This window comes from Leptonotus elevatus, chromosome 16, assembly GCF_054856555.1.
Source record: "Leptonotus elevatus isolate MCC_2025b chromosome 16, RoL_Lele_1.0, whole genome shotgun sequence".
NCBI classification, from domain to species: Eukaryota; Metazoa; Chordata; class Actinopteri; order Syngnathiformes; family Syngnathidae; genus Leptonotus; species Leptonotus elevatus.
In genome coordinates this window covers 9,804,205-9,822,278 of record NC_141254.1, presented here as the reverse complement: position 1 = coordinate 9,822,278, position 18,074 = coordinate 9,804,205, and the positions used below count along the sequence as shown (strand labels likewise).

At 36.8% G+C, this 18,074-nt stretch overlaps 1 protein-coding gene across 7 annotated transcripts in view; it reads left to right on the top strand.

Annotated features, from left to right (window-relative positions):
• Positions 1–4,473, top strand: part of ncam1a (neural cell adhesion molecule 1a) — a 211,467-nt gene extending 206,994 nt beyond the window's left edge. For all 7 annotated transcript variants that reach the window (XM_086098040.1, XM_086098046.1, XM_086098044.1 and 4 more), the window contains one exon: positions 149–4,473. In XM_086098040.1, the coding sequence (XP_085954166.1) occupies positions 149–260 (112 nt within the window). In that variant the 3' untranslated portion in view covers positions 261–4,473. The remainder of the gene's footprint in view (positions 1–148) is intronic.
• Positions 4,474–18,074: the final 13,601 nt, after the last annotated feature.

Here is an 18,074-nt window from a genome sequence, read left to right as displayed (position 1 = left end):
ATGCATGGCCCCGCGATCGGCGGGGTGATCCCATTATGTGTGAAACACGCTTCCAAAAAGGAGTGCGAGGGGGCGGGGGCAAGCAATTTTCCCTTAAAAGCCTCGTACAAAAGCTAACAGAAGCCTCCCTTGTGTTCCGTCCCCGCAGCGGGAAGACCGTCAAGGACGACGTCAAGACGGAGGCCAACAACACCGCCACCGAGGTGAAGACGGTCCCTAACGAGGCGCCCCAGACCAACGGCAATGAGAGCAAAGCGTAATCGGGAGAGATCGAGGGGGTCGGGGTTGTTTTTTTGGGGGGGGGTGGTGGGTTTTAGGGTCACAATCACTGAAACCTCGACATCATTTTCACACGGCGGGCCCGCCATCCCAACGGAAAAGGAAAACGTAAAGCAGGAATGAAACGGGGTGTCTTGCCTTTTGCTGTCTTTGGACCAACAAAATGTAAAGACTTTGATGCACATTCCTTTAAAAAAAAAAAAAAAAAACATTTGTACTCAACTGCCCTGCGCTGAAACCATAAAATATTGTAAAATTTAAAAAATACCGGAATAAAATAATCATTTTACAAGTTTGGAATAAAGTGAGGGAAAAAGTCATAATGTTACGTTAAAAAAACTGTCAGTATACAATAAAGTAAAGTCATAATTTTTACAAGAAAAATGTCACCATTTTACTAAAGTAAAGCTGTAATATTGCAATCAATAAGCCATATTACAAGACAATAGTTAATTAATTAATGATAGTTTACGAAATGTAACGCTAGCTATTTTTTTGTGGGGAAAAAATGTATGAGAATTCAGTTCTTATGGGAAAAAAAAGATTGCAAGACATTGTGGAAGATGTCGTACATAACAATAAATTTGTAATAAATACGCCGGCTTTTAAAAATGTTTTAAAGGGAAAAAAAATATGATTTACGAGAATTAAAGGGTTAATATTACATTAATATCACAGTGAGTAAGTTGCCATTTTACAAGAAAAAAATGCAATTTCACAAAAATGTTACATACCTAAAGTAAAGACAAAAAATCATTGTACAAGGAAAATCGCAAAAAAAATAATGATTTATGAGAATAAATGTTTCATACCAACAGATGGCATTTTTCATGAAAATAATCAAAATCGTCATCTAAGAATTGTTACAGGAATTTTACAAAATAAAGTTAAGTTGACAAAAAAAAAGTCATAATACAAACAATAAAATTGTAATTTCCCCAAAAATGTCATCATTTTAACATTGAAGTTTGTCTGGAAAAAGTTTTTCAGGAACAGTCCAATTTTACGAAACTCGTGTATTTTGAAAAAAATTATGCAATTTGACATAGAAATTTCAGGGGGGTAAAGTGATACTTTTTTGTGTGAAAAGTCACCATTTTACAAGATAACATTTTCAGTATCACAAAAATAAGGATGACAAAGTGTGATTTTGTATATTTCGGATAAAAAAAGAGAAAATTGAGAACAAATAAGGAATATAAAAAAACTAAGAAATAGAACAATTTTACATTTAAAAAAAATGTATATGAGGAAAAAAAGGCAATTTTACAAAAATAAAAATCAGTAGTCTTTGATTTCATACGAAAACAAATATTTTTGTCATTTCAGTTTTTCAAACATTTTGCGTGGATGTAACGCAGCAATTTTTCTTGTAATGTCGCCGTAACATTGTGACTTTCTCCTCCAGCTATGTTGTGTTTCTTACTGCTTGATTTTTCTTTTCTGCGTGGCCATGTCAGGCTCCTCCACAAACACAAACTCGATTGGATATTATTCGACTGTGTTGGACTGTAGCTTTATTTCACACATAACTGCCTTCACGTAAAAACGTTTTGCCGTATTCACGCCATTCGTGTGACTTGGGATTGTGGCTCTTAATTGCCCATTTGTTGTTGTGTTGATGAATTCATGTGCAGACATTATTGCCTATTTAGCTTCTTTTTTTTTTAAGTGTTTGTTTGCCGGCGTTAGTCATTAGAGTGTTAGCATGCCTGTTGTTTTTGGTTTGTGTTTTTTTCTCGCAAAGTTACTGTATTTCTGTACATGTTGCTGTCATTGGGTTCTTATTGTGATCATGTTGTTATTGTATGATTTTTTTTCTCTCCAAGGATTCCGATAAAGTATGATTCTATTGTAAAATGATGATGTTCACATGATGAGAAAAAGAAGGCCATACATAGGGACTTTTGGAGTTCATGTAGCATGACAAAAAAAATGGTGGAAACCTGCGTTGATTATAATGTACGGCGTTCATATTCAAATTACATCAAATTAGCAAAGTTCGGGTTTTACTGTGACGTGTTTTTTGCCTAAACCTTTTACAATGGCACTCGCCGGTCAGTTTCTTTCTTTTACGACAAAGTTTGTGTTCATTTTTGTCGTCATCCGGTTCCATATGATGACGCTCGCCATTCTGTTTCCGATGTTGGATTTTTACGACAAAATGTTTTCCGTTTTTTTTTTTTTTCGTCATCGTGTTCCGTATGATGACGCTCGCCTTTCTGTTTTCAATGTTGGATTTTTCCAAATTTTTTTCCGTTTTCTTTTTTTTCGTCATCGGGTTCCGTATGATGACGCTCGCCTTTCTGTTTCCGATGTTGGATTTTTACGAATTTTTTTCCGGGGGGGGTCGTCATCGGGTTCCATATGATGACGCTCGCCATTCTGTTTCCGATGTTGGATTTTTACGACAAAATGTTTTCCGTTTTTTTTTTTTTTTCGTCATCGTGTTCCGTATGATGACGCTCGCCTTTCTGTTTCTCATGTTGAGGTTTTTTACGACTTTTTTTTTTTTTTTTGTCGCAAGCAGGTTCCGAACTTGGATTTGTTTTAGTTATTTCCTCTGACCCCGTCTCACTAACTTCGGGAAACCAAACCGTTGTTTTGCTGTTGTTTATCTACGTGCCTGCAGTGACGTAAAATGTAATAAGAATTATCTTCGCATAGAATTTGTTCATTTCAAAAGCCACAAAAAAAAATGTGTTTGTTTAAAACCACTTTGTAAATTATCTGTTAAAACACATTTATTTTCAAATTAGCGCTAACACTACAACTGTTGACAAAACTTGTAAATTGCTCTCTGCGTGCAAACAGTGTTTGTTGTCATTTTAACGAATTGCGTTTAGTCATTAAAAACTATTTATTGATAATAAACAAACGCTAGCTAGCATAATTTTCAACAAACGCACAAAAATAACACAAAAAAAGTTTGAGATGTGGTTTTGGTAAGCCGGAAACAAAATGCAAAATTTGTAAATTTGCTGAAATCTTTGTTTGTCAGCAATCCCTGTTAGCTTAGCCACACTATTAAACAGGCTACTGAGCCTATCGCGATTTTCCGCCCCGCGCACATTTGGCCTCGTAAAAAACGTTTTTGTTTTTTTTTGTAAATGAGTGTGAGCTGGTTGTTGTTTGTTTGTTTTTGTACAGAGTTGCTCTTTCTCTTAGACTGCAACTGTGAATATGCGAGTTGTGCTTTTAACCCCCCACCCACCCCCTCCCCCGCCTTCACAGAATTAGCAATGTTAGCATACGTACACACTCGTAGACGTGAGCAAACTGGAAACGACACAGTGCCTTTTGAATACGACCACAGTTGCGCGCATTCCCATTTCTTCACATCTTTTATGCTTATTTTTGGTTTATTTAATATTTGTTGAAGTTATTATAATATTCCAGAATAGATGCATCTTGTATATGTGATGGGTTCTTGACACTGTCCTCCGTGGAAGGAGATTATTATTTTTTTTGTTCCATCCATCCATTCATTACATTAAAACACGTTAACCGAAATAAATTACAATATCGTGGCAAATGTATTTTATTTTAGCAGTTCAATGGAACAAGTTATATTATATACAATAGAATAATTATAGCTAACAGCTAAGGAAAACACCAAAATTCATCTAAAAAAATTAGATTACAAAATTTATATATATATATATATAAACTATCTGAATTTACCTATGCATATAATGAATCCGAATAATACATGAGCTTCACTTTTTGAATTGAACTACTGCCATAAATGAACCTTTTCAACCTTATTGTAATGTTTTAAAAGCACCTGTATGAGTAAGACGAGCTTTCGGACCCGGCCATTATTCAACATATTTTTTCCTGAACTACAAATGCAAATGAACAGGACCAAGATGCTTTGCTACTTTCTGCTCAGGTCTCATTTTCATTTTTGTTTTGTTTTTAAATCATCTCCACTTTAGTCCTGCAGAGGCCGGCATGAAAAAGCAAAGTCGAGAGCAATATTATTGTTATTATTATTGTTATTGTTATTGTTATTGTTATTATTATTATTATTATAATAGTTGCAGCCAGGCTTCGCTGGTGTGTTTGTATTCAGCATCTTGGTTACGGCCAAGCCTCGTGTCATTTGTTCCCCGAGTGTCTCGTTTGTTTTCGCTTCACATAAGCTCTGAAATGTCATTGAAGGAAATAAAAAGAAAATGAAGGAAAAAATCTTATTGCAAATGATGCTTTTTTTCCCCAGTATTTTTCTTCGCGCGGCATTTTGTTTTTCATTAATGCTACAACTTTATTCATTTTTTATATATATATATATGTTGATTCCCTCACACCCGCTGCGGTAGCAATTTCACAATACAAAAGTAAAAGCAACCGACAAATGTTTCTCCATATACCAACAACATATTTACATGAAGTGTTTAATTGCAGCCTCTCTTAGCAGCAGAATATACATATTTTGTGCAATAGTAAATTATTTTTAAGATCATTTGATTTTTAATTGGGTACATTTCATTCCTTGTAATACATTTAATCACATATCTTATGTATTCACAGAATTAATTTAAGAAAACAATTATGAAGAACAATAATTTTTTCAACAGGGAAAGCGAATAAATATATAATATAATATACAACTTTTGTTTATCGGATTGATTGTTATTTACACATGCTGACATTTTTTTGTGGACATTTATTTATTTATTTTTTATTTATAATAGCAAAATAACTTTTATGTAGGCAAAAAAGGCAATATGCTTGTTGTGTAAAGATGCATGGCGACCACCAGGTGGCAGCAGATTCCCAATTTCCCCCAAACTGAACACGTTTTAATTCAATAGCGAAATCATTTTTTTTAAAATAAATAAATAAACGTTATGCATCCGAAATGAATATGCTATAAATTCATACAAGCTTCACACAATTGTATTGTGTGCTTGCCAAAATCTAAACAATTTGAACGTATGACGTGTGGTCTCTGGATGGGCTTTTATTTATTTAATTATTTTTTTGATGTAATTCCCGAGTTTTTCCAAAAGATGGCAGACTAAATCAGTCTAACGCAAGTGGACGTGCACATGCTCCATGTGTGATATGCTCTGTATTCAATAAATATAAAGAAAGAAAGAAAGAAAGAAAATTAAGGGTAACATGTACATAGTACCTAGAATACCTACTATATATATATATATATATATATATATATATATATATATATATATATATATATATATATATATATTATTATTTTTTTTAATATATTTTAAATAATAATTACTATTATTCGATTTAAGCTTCTGTGTCGGTGGCGTCCTGTCTTGAGACCTGGTGAAAAGTAATCAGATTTCGGTTGGATTCCTTCTTCCCTTTCTTGTCCTTATTTGCCTTTAACCTCTGCACACAGCAGATTAGAGGGGTCCTTTACAAAGCCCTCCCCCAAACTGGCCTAAACAATGGTCCAGTGTGGTCCATGACTGATCTGTGCAGATAATGTGACCGCCTGCTTTGGGGTTTTTCTACCTGTCGGAACTGAGGTGTTTCAGGAGACTTTTTTTTTTTTGTGTGTGTGGTCCTCTGAGGCTACGATGCATTTATGACAACAAAATATGATGCAACCATTGGTAAGATGTTGTGTTGTTGGAGCTTGTGATGAAGAATTGTTCTGCAGTTCCGGGGCCTGTTGACCATGTGGAGGCCTGGAACATGACTTGGCCTCTGCAAAAAAAAAAAAAAAAGTTCAATCAAAAGCAGGTTTCCAAGCTATCAGTGAGACCAAATGGGCAAAATAAATGTTCTTTGTTGTTGCATAATAAAGAGAAAAAATACTGTGGTTCATAAATGTATGCTTTTGTGTATTTCTTAAATTGCTTTTTTAATGACAATGGTAATGGTATTTTATTTGTATTTATTTTTCATATTATTTGTTCATCTCGTCAATGAAATGTGTTCATTATTTACTTTTTATTACGTTTTATTTGTAATTGTATGTATGCATTTTTAATCTATGTATTCTAGTTTATTCAAAGTCTGATATCAAAATTCGATTTAGTGTATTAATTTATGGTTACCTTTTTTTAAATATTTTTTTCCTTCATTCATGTATTTATTTTTTTATCAATTTTTTCAGCTTTTTTATTTTCATTGGTATTAAAGGTCTGATTTGAGAAATATTTTGTTTTACTGTATGTATTCATTGGTTTCTTCATTTTTATGAATGTATATTATGTATGACTAAATGTATTTATTTATTCATTGATGTGTTTTTGCATTTGTTTTATTTTTTACATTCTGATTACAGCTTCTTTTTTTTAAATCATTTAATGTTCTCATGATTTTTTTGATTGCAAAGAGAACATATTTAAATTGCTTATTCATTTTTCTGTACATTGCATAATTATCTTTTTGTATTATTATTATTTAAGGTTTTAATAATCCATGTTTATACACACAATGTTTCGGAGGTTGTTGTTTTTTAATCAGGCACGTGAAGGTGCACAATTTGTTGTCGAAGCCCATCAGACTTGCCGGGCCTTGGCGGAGGTCTGCGCTTTTTCCCGATTGCCCGTCGAGGATTTCATCAAAAGTGAAGTGTCAGACAAACGAGTGGCTTTCATCAAGCCTTTGGACTCCATAGAAACAAATGCATTATGACGATTATTCTCATTGTTGGTTGATGTTATCCCGCAAAGCAGATGATGAGCATCTTTGAAGACTTATTGGCACCACATGACTCAGCAAGACCACAAACAGGATTATGTCAATAAACATCAACAATAAAAGTGTGTGTGTGGGGGTCGGGGGGGCGCAAAACCTCCCGAAGTGAATTTAATGGATACGATCTGCTCCCAACGACAGCTGCAGTCCACTCGGAATTTGACAAAGCAGATTTTTAGTTGAGAGTTTATTTGATTGTTCTCCAGGCTGCTTCTGTCTTCTTCTTTATTCAAGCGGCCAAACATTCCTTTGCGGAACACTGCGATTTTTCACAACATATGCCAGCCATCGTCAAAACACACACATGCGCACATTGCGTTTGAGAATAAAAGACATTTTTGTAATCCAAATTAGTTTACGACACACAGCATCAACACATCTCGGCAGACCATATAACAGTAATTGCAATCATACGTTCCTTATCCTCTGCAAAGAACTAATATTAGTGTTGTACTGATGACCGAGGAGACACGTCCGGTTAGCTTTGTGTTAACACACAACGCTAATTGCCAAAGAAGGGCGAGCAAATCTCAGTGTTATAACCCTTAAAGCAGCAGCTATGACATGCACGTAATTGTTAAGCTCGGCAGAAAAAAAAAGACTAAACGAGTCATTTACAGTGCGTCTACGTCTGTATTATTTTGCCCTCAAGTGGACAAGAAGTTGTTGTTTTTTCAGGTGCCTGTAAAAGGCCGCATTTTATCTTCTTTTTTTTTTTTAATCAGTTTTTACCCAGAAGAATTCAAGTCGGCTATTTTCCATCTTTGGAGGTCGGATCAGAAGCCATTTTTATTTGTGATTGTACAGTAAACCCACTTCCCAGTTCCAGTGGTCCTGCTATATATATTTCTTAAATATATTTTTAATCAGAGTTGGCAAATCCAAGTCCAGAAAGTAAAAACCCTGACACAGTTTGCTTTAGGCCCCGATAGCTAGCTGCCTAGCAGGTAAATGGGCGCCATGGGAGCTCGGTATAGTTATAGTCATAGAGCCACAGTTTGGCTTTAGCCCCTGATGCTAGCTAGAGCTAGCTCCCTTGCATGTAAACGAGCACCACTTAGCTAGCTATGGATCTAGCCAGATAGATAGCACCTGGGGCTAAAGCCAAACTAAGGCAGGGTTTTTACTTTCTGGACTTGGATTTGCCCCCTCTGTTTTTAATAATGTTTCGCGTTCCCTATATTGGGTGTAATTCTATGGTCAACCACCAGGTGCAGGCGCACTATTTAGTTTGACAGTGTAAATTTGATAGAAGATGAATGAAAACAGGAAGTCTTTCAGCTCCGTCTAGTTTTTGCTGAAGATGAACGTTCTCTTGAATCCTGCTTTTTACACCCACAGATAGTTTCAGGTTCATTTTCAGATGGCCAACTTTTTCCTTCCTGCTCTGTATGAACGGCATCAACTTGGAACCGTACAACATTAACCAGCAGTTCGGAAATATCTACTTACTGCTAGTTTTCTCCACCTGAAGCTTTGTTGGAACTTTTTCCAACCGAGATTTGATGCTACTTTGGGTTTTTGATGGTAGAAAAAGAAGGGAAGGGTGCGGTATCCTTCAAAGAAATAACTTTGCACGTCACTTCTTAAGCGGGAACAAAAAAAAAGCGTCAAATGAAAAGCCTGGACTCACAGCTTGCGGCCGCAGCTGCCGGCATTGTTGCCCACCGGGCTGTCCTGGCCCGACAACACACAAGAGAACGCAGGGCGGCCGAGCAGGTCCGCACGGCAGGTAAACAACATCAAACAGCCGGCAATTACCACCAAACACCTTTTCCCAACACCATCTGAAAGGTGAGGTGTTTATTTTTTGCTGATGTTTTGTTGTCGTTCCCGACGACGTCGGGCCCGAGTTTTCCTCAGATCACTTCAAGCATCTCGGATGAATAAGCCGCGGGCGACAAGACGCTTGATTGCGTGCCGCGCTTTAATGAAGATCACACATTGTCTGAAAGGCACTGCGGGCTATTGATCATCAAGCGAGGTGAGAATCAAAAAGAAAACACGAGAGAAGCTGCGCACGCTACTTCTGAAAACGTACACAAAATCCAACGGCGTCGATGGCTGCAATGTTCTCGAACGTACAATATTCCCATCTGCCTGATAACTGATCATTCATCCGGATCAACACAAATTAAATTGCTGCTAGACATTAACGTGTGGTTAAATGTCAGCATTTATTGAAGGAGTACCCCAGGGGACTATTCTAGAGCCACGACACATCATCATTTCGAGTTTGAAAGGAGGCGTGTATGCAGCGGGCCCTCGCTACTTCACGGTTCACTTATTGTGGATTCACTCTATCGCGGATTTTTATTTGGGTCCATAACATAACAAGTCAATCGCGACACACATTATTTGTAATATTTTGATGAAAATAAGCATTAATATTCACACTCATGTTGTTTCGTTCGCAAACCGGAAGTACGGTTAGCGATGATACTTTGAAACATAAATCAAATGAGTAATTATTAGAAGTGTCAAAATTTGTGCATTAATTTTGATTTACTTTAAAGTTCCTTTAACGCCACAAATTTTTTAAATGCGCGATTTAATAATGACCGCTCCTTACTTGGAAAGCCTGTACTGTGGGAATTCCAGTCGCAACGAAGCAGACACGTCCACGTCAAAATTTAGCAGTAATAAATTTAATAATAATCCATATATTTGTGGAGACTGGGGTCAAGTTGTATTTTACAATTTTAAAAAATGTGCAGAATTTTACAAGTTAGTTCATGTCAAAGATTAGATAGCTCCTAAAGGATCTTTGTGCAGTTTGTCTGTTTTTTTTACTCGCGACTGCCACCTCTGGCCCAAAGTGTAACTGCAGCGTCTGTGTTAGGCTCGTTCATGGTGCGTGTGCGTGCGAGTACATGCATGATCGTAAAGCGACAGCCACAGTTGACAAACGAAGACATGACTTTAAATGAGGTAAGAAAAACTCCGCCCCTCCCCTCCCCTCGCCAAACAAACTGTGGAGTGTGCGAATCCGCACACTCCACTATAAAGGGAAGATAAAAACTGATAGGTGCAGTCAGAGTAAAAGAGTCAGGGCTCTCCATACTCATCTGGGCATTGATGGAGCATGCATGATGTGGAAAAAGCTTTAATATTACCTTTTAAAATGGCACAATGCACCTTTAATATGAAAAGAAAAAATGCACTGATCTGTCACCACGAGACTTACAAATGCAATTATGCCATCTAGTGGCAGAAAAATGACGAACACAAATCAATATCGCACTCGTTTATCTTTGTAATTTTAACTCAATTTTATGAATTATTATGAAATTACTTTATCAATGACTAAAAGATGCAGCCATAATTCTATTTTTTTTCTACTTTCATGTTAAGTTACTATTGAAGTCATGCGATTAATTTTGATTAAAAAAAATTCATTGCCTGACACCCCTAGTAATTATCCATCTAAACAATTAGTAAACCTTTTTTTATGGCAAAGAAATATTTTGAACCTTAGTATTTAACCAATTAAAAAAATATATATATAAATATATCGGGGCAGGTGTGTAACGTATCACCCACGAAACGTCAACACTATATTATAATGTAAATTGACAACTCTACTGTCCATGACTAAAAAAAAAAAAACAGTCCGACGAGTTGCAGTCTTGATGTTTTGTGTAAGCTACAGTAGCTGTTTGATGCTAGCGAGAGAAAGCGACGCGACGTGCTAACGGATTAGCTGCCGGCGGCCATCCTGCGGCGAGCGGGCCTTGTTGTTCCTGGGAAGACTGTAAGGTGATTACCGCGCGCTGCTTTGCCATCGCTCGACTGCCTCCGCACTATGGACACAAGAACCCGGCCGCCTCGGACTTGCGAAATGCGTTTCTTTGATGTGAACGTAACGCTCGTTGGGAAATTGCAAGATGGAAAGAGCGTATATGTTCAAGTAACAAAAAGTCAAAAGGAAATAGACAGAAGAGGACTCAGTGAGTTTTGCTCATTCCGCTCCACTGGCTTGCTTCTTTTTGTGTGTCGCAGGAGGTGAAGTGGATCTTTTCTTCACGCCGGATGAAAGGCAGCTGAAGCACAGTAACACTGCAGATGGCTGCGCTCCGATTTTTGCTTTTCTTTTCTTATTTTTTTTTTAAAGTCCTGATTTAGCTTCTGAAAAGGTTGAATTCACCAGTTGCTTATTTGTGGGAATCGGTCATCTGATTAGCTGATCCATTATTCGTATTATTCATCATAAATGTGTACCTAATAAAATGTATTTACAATGTTTAATTTGTTTTTATTCATTTAATTTCAATTGATGTATTTATTTTGTTTGTTCATCCATTGAGTCAGTCAATCCGTCCAGCCAGTGAATTAGTTTGTTTAGTTACTTTGCGAGTTAGTTAGTTGCTTGTTCATTCAGTTGGTTTCATTTGTCTATTTGTCCAGTTAATTACTAAATTAGCTTGTTTGTTCATCTAGTTTATTTGTTACTTTTTTCATTTAATTCGTTATTTTGTTAGTTCATTTTGTCCTTTCATCCAATTACTTATTTACTCATTAATTTGTTAGTTAGTCTGATTGTCCAGTTACTTTGTTCGTCCATTTGTCCAGCAGGTTACTTAGTTAGTGAGTTACTGTACATACTTAGTTAAGTTCATTTGTCTGTTTGTACAGTTACTTTAGTTATTAATTCATCTAGTTATTGAGTTATTATGTTTGTACGGCCATTTGTTCAGTTTCTTAATTGGATACTTAGTTACTTTGTTCATGTATTTAGTTATTTCATTTGTTCATTTGTCTGCCATTTGTCAGCCAGGACAGTTTAATCTTTTATATTTAATACAGAGCTGTGAAGTCATTTCTTTCGCAGTGCTGCTTTTTTCTCTTGTTTGCTTTTAGTAGCTTTTTTGGGCAGGTATGGTAGAGCCCAACAAATTCTGCCTAGCAACAAGTGGCAGCACAAACAAATCACATGACTTGGAAATAAATAATGTTTTACTTTTTCAAAACACTGCAGTTTAATTCTTAAGTTAGCTCTTTTCTTGTATTTTTATTTTATTATTTTTGTATTTATTTATTTTTTTTACATTTAATTGAACAAATTTTATTTTATAAATTGACCACTTCTCTCTATCATGACTCAATGTCCTGGAAATTACTTTTTGGATGTTGAATTTTGATCCCACTTGATAAAAACACAATTGCATTGAAAAAAAATCAGCAAATAGCACATTTTCTCTTTTTTATTTTTATGTTTTGGTGCGTCCCACCCGCTCCATCAGCCCCCATCTCACCTTCGAGGCCTTCCCTGACTCATTACGGCGACGCCAGATTAATTCCAGTACTGAGGCGGCGCACTAAACGGCGCCTATCTGTGGGGGCTTTTTGCCTCTTCCGACGTGTCCATGCAATCTCCCGAGCGGGGAAAGAGGCTATTAGGCGGCGCTTCAAGAAAAGGATGGAGCGAATCAAAGCCGGCGAAATTGAACACAGGTAGACAAATACGCTCACACTGGAGCCAAATGGAGGAGCTTTGAAGAGCTCATCTGTTTTTTTGTTTTGTTTTTACATGTCAGAGATAGTCAGTTAGGCATTTGATGCTTCGCATCTTATTCGGGAGAAAAGTGAGGCGTTATGAGTATAATATTTTTTTTTAGCGCTGCTACACGACAAAAGCAAGACAGAAAATTCCTTTTCTGTGACTGCTTAATGTCTGTAAATGATTGTTTCGGAAGCACATGGTCTCCCTAAGTAACGCATGTCAAGTAGCCATTGTGGACTTTGTGTCTTGAGGATTCTGTGAAAGTCCTTGGAGTGTCCCAAACATCTTATCAGATCAACTTTCCATCTGATAGGAATAATGAATGTGGCTCCCCAAAGCCCCAATGTCCGCAGGTTTATTCAAAAGGAGACGGTCCAAATATTAAGAACAGCAACGATATAAACGGTAAAAATACAAACACAATGTACAGTATCGTAACTACATAAAATAAGTAGTTTTTTTCCCCCCATTCAAAAACCCTTAGCTAGCCTCGTTAGCTTAGCTTGATAGTAACCAATGTCAGTAAGATAATATTAATTAGCATTTAGTGCTAACTGCAGCATAGACTTTACATATAATACATTTACTAAAGTTAGACCAGGGGTGTCAAACTCATATTAGCTCAAGGGCCACATGGAGGAAAATATATTACCAAGCGGCCCGGATCGGTAAAATCATGGTATGTAACTGAAACACAATTGTCAATTATACGCAGATTTGTCGGTTACGTTACGGGGCTCAACTGTAATTATATTGTTCTAAAAAATAACACAAATGCAAATAGCGCGTAGCAACACTTGCCTATATGAGTTCCGGACGTGTTGATTGCTATCTTTTTGCATATGTATATGTTCCCAGAATGCATTGTATGGCCCAGTTAATGAAGTTATAAGGACGTTAATCCTTGTCGTATGTATTTATGTTACCAGTAATTTAATTTGTGTCGTATTTAACACGTTTATGTTGGTCTATGATTTAATTATTTAAAAAAAAAAAAATTTAACCGTTACTTTACGTGTTGTGTAAAAATAATGACATTCAGGGCAATTCCATGTATAAATTACATTGCTTATCTGTGGATTGTTTGTGAAATTACAAATTTACGTTTTGATTGTGGCCAGCGGATTAATTGGTCCACTATAAACAAAAATAAAAAAATACTATACAAAATCATCTCACGGGCCGGATTAAACACCTTTGCTGACCTGATCCGGCCCGCGGGCCGTATGTTTGACTGCCCTGAGTTCGACTGTTGGATTTTGACGGCTTGAGTTAGATAAGTGGATGACCAGATTACATATCCTTTAACATAGCTAACATAGCGCAATGAACCCAGGTATATTTGCGGCCGCGCATCCGCATATCATCATATTTTAATGGTACCCTATCGCCGCCATTTGCTGAAAATCTCGTCTATTCACAGTTTTTGCGGTCACGCCAAATTTAAATATTACTCTGGCGCTATCTGCTCGTGATGCAAAAATTAAGCTTCATGAAGCGCTTGCGATACTTGTCTACTCCTCTAAATGGCCCTCTCGGTTTAAAAAGATAGGCTAGTGCAAAGAAAATTGGAAAGCCCCAAAAAAATCACATGTGCTTCATTTGGGTGGGGGTGGGGGTGGGGGGGGTCTGTCGCCCAACGGCATTCCCATTCATTTCCCACCCGTTGCCCACGTACTTCCCACAGACCGGGAGCAGGATCGACTGTTGTTGCCGTACGGTGAAATGCTTGTGACGTGTCGGGTCAATGTGTGCCTCATCCACTCTGACTGTACATGGGAGAGCATTGATCTCCTATCACACGGCGGCAAGGATGCTCTCCTTTGCGCTAACAGCCTGAGTCGGTTTGAAATCTAAATTCAATTCTGCTTTCTTTCTGTTTTTCAGGAGTGGTCTCAGGTCAAGGTAGCGTTCACCTGGAACTGACCACGCAGTTGCCGGGACAACAGCAGTATTGACCCGAGAGATTCTTCCGAGGTGCGTTTTGTCCTGAGAGGTTACAGCTGCCACCTTGAGATGAACGAGTCAACAGGCGGCGGATGAATACGACCCTTAGGTCAACACGGCCATTTCAGCCATTAACCGAGAGCGGGTTCAACCGCTTTCAGTGAGCATGTGGTCCAACCTGTGAGTTGGTCAAAAGGAGGGAAGGGACATTTAAAGTGGAAGTCAACCTTAAACATTTCTTGACAATAATATGTTATATGTGACCTCGCTAGTCTAAACATGACATTCTGATTAATATTACATTTGTGGAATATGAGTTATGAAGCAAACTCCAGCCGTTTTTAGCCATCTCCGGGGGCGGCCATTTTGCCACTCAGTGGCTCATGGCTCAGGCAACGACCAATCACAGCTCACCTTTTTTCTGAAGCTGAGCTGTGATTGGTTGTTACCTGAGACCTCAGCTACTGTGATGTCATTTTCACTCGACAGCAAGTGGCAAAATGGCCGCCCCCTAATACAGTTAAAAACGGCTGGATTTTGCTTCATAACTCATATTCCGCAAATGTACTATTAATCAGAATGTCATGTTTAGATTAATGAGGTTGCATACAACATATTGTCAATATACATACACGTGTGTTTTTCCAGGTTTAACTACCATTGTGGGGACCAACTTGAAATTGCGGGGACATTTTGGTGGTCCCCACAAGTTCAGACCTCTTTTTGAGGGTCAAGACTTGGTTTTAGAGTTTAGGTTTAAATTGGGTTATGGTTGACATTAGGGTAAGGAATGGGGGTAGGCAATCATTTTTGATGTTTGGGGTTTGGGGAAGAGGCTAGGAAATGCATGATGTCAATGAGATGTCCCCATGATGATACAAAGTGTGTGTGCGTGTGTGTTTTTATAAGGCTATGGCTCCAAACTATTTTTCCCAAAATCTAAATTTTCACTACTTGCAACATTTGGAAAACAAAAGTTTGTTTTTTAGATTTATCTGATGGAAAGAAGAGATTTCAATACAATCTGGAATACTCAAGGTAAGATCACATGAGCAGATTTGCCGAAACTTCTCAACCTCAAAGTCTTGCGCGTTGATTTTCATCTCTGACCGCAAGCACATGGCTTGCAAAAAAAAAAGGAAAAAAAAGCACTTCCAGACCAAAATCCTGCGCAGGTCAGGGGTGAGGGTCAGAGGTCGAAGAGGCGGGGCCTCACTGCCCCCGAACCCACCCCCCCAACCCCGAGGTTTACACAAGTGTAAAAAGAGTCCATTCAGTGTGGCTGGGTTTCACAAAGGTCCACTGTGTGGGGGCCAGGACAACCCCCCCCCCCCCCATACACACACACACAAACCTCGTACTACCCCCCACACATACACAAACCTCCTCCATACACATGCCTACACAGGACACACACAATGTGGGGGTGTTTTTTGGTCAGCAGACAGCAACATATAGATGTTAAGCGCAAATATTTTCCTCCATTAAGTGAAACGTGAGGCTGCTTTATGGCCCTTCAAATCTGATTGAATGCACAATTTCATCTTTGGGCCAGTCTTCGCTTGACTTGAAAATGGATGCAATGTGGCATGCATGGCATACGGTGCAATTCATTCAATTAAACATCAATAACGGCCAACAAAAATAATACATAACTGGGAATATTTTTTTTATTTATTGTGTATGTACATTATTATTGCAAAGAGGAAAACAACGCTATCAAGAAATAAATGTATTTTCAATACATTTCATAAGCGAGTGATGGAGTTTTTTTGGGGGGAGTATAGTGACCATATTTGGTAACTTAATTCATTCACTGCCAGCCATTTTAGAAAATATCAACATTTTCAATACCCACATGATGTTATGTTCAATAATTATATATAAACCGAATCTGACAAATGACTGCATAGACTCTCTCCTTTCTGCTTTGTCCGGTTCTTTTATAATCGAGAGTAGAAATGTGTAGGTTGCACAAAATGCAGCTATTGCGCCCATGGACTCTCAAACTGTGTTTATTTCGTGTAAAATGGGGCAATGGTGTCATCTACCGGTGGTTGGGCATCAGTAAAGTTGTATCCAAGTTTGACTTTTACATAGGCGCATAATCGGATTCTCCCTCATCTAGCATCACTCGATCTTAAAAGGAGATACTTGTCTTTACAATAAGGAAGACATAGCAAATCATTTTAACTCATTCACTGCCATTGACGGCTATAGACGACTATTTCTATTAGTTTAACTTTTTTTTCCCATTTTTGTTAACAAGAGTATGAAAGCCTAGAATTAGTTTTTGTACATTTAGAGCAGATATAAAAAAATATATATATTAATTGTCAATTAACTAGTGAAGTCACGCGAATATTTACAAATACAAATTGTAATCGCCTTCTGCCCCTAATTTTAAATCTTAAAAAAAATATATATATTTTTTTTTTACTTTAAATCTTTTTCTTTTTTTTTAAGAAAAGATTATTGAAAATCTTTCATAGGAATTAATCGCATGACTTCACTAGTTAACTCACGATTAATCACAAATTTTAAATCTGTTCTAATACAATAAAAAAAATTCTAGGTTTTCATACTCTTAACAAAAGTGGGAAAAAATGTTTAAACTAATAGAAATAGTTCAAATGAATTTTGAACATCTATAGCCGTCAATGTCAGTGAATAAGTAATAATAAATAAATGTTGGGCCTCGTTTAGCAAATGATATTACTCAGCCAAATAATATTGATGATGTAAGTAATATGATAGAAATAAATCCAAAGAGTATGTATCTTAAAGAAACTGATGAATATGAAGTAATAATTGTAAGAGCTTTTAAAAGTAAACGGTCTACAGATAATAATGGTTTGGATATGGCCCTAATTAAAGATACTATTGAAGTTGTGGTTAAACATCTAACCTACATTTTTAATCTGTCATTTTCAACTGGAAAATTTCCAACTGAAATGAAAACATAAATCAATATAAATCTGGGGAGGGGGGGGGGGTCCCACAAGGGTCAATCCTTGGGCCAAAATTATTTATTTTTTATTGTATTGTGGCGACACAACTTTTTTTCTGCTCTGGGACCCACTTAAATTATTTGATTATCAATGTTGAATGTGAAATGAAATTGGTTAAAAAAAAAAAAAGTTAATTCATAGCCCCATACAAAAAAATGTAATTGACAAGTATACTCGTCAATGGCAGTGAATGAATGATAATGATGGCAGTGTACATTAAATGTATTATAAAAAATTACATGAAGACATTTGTATCGTACATAAATTAGTATGAGAATAGCAAAAATGTGAATAAAATAAAAGTACATAAAATGTAATGAAATGGTATATGTCACTCAATATGAACATGATAAATTGAACGAAAATTTTGGCGGAACAAAATATGCAAAAGTAAAATTTCTTCCACATCCAATAATCACACAGTTGAAAAGTTGGATTTTCACATCTTTTGTAAGTGCCCTAATATTTATTGAAATATATTTAATATCACTGTCGCAAATATAATTTTGACAGATGTTGAAAATGTCCCAAAAGTAAAGTGAAACTGAATTATAATTAAAATATTTATTTCCAAGTATTTCGATAAGTGCCCTAATACAGTCAAATCTATTGAAATGTTATCATCTATCAGTAGCCTAAAT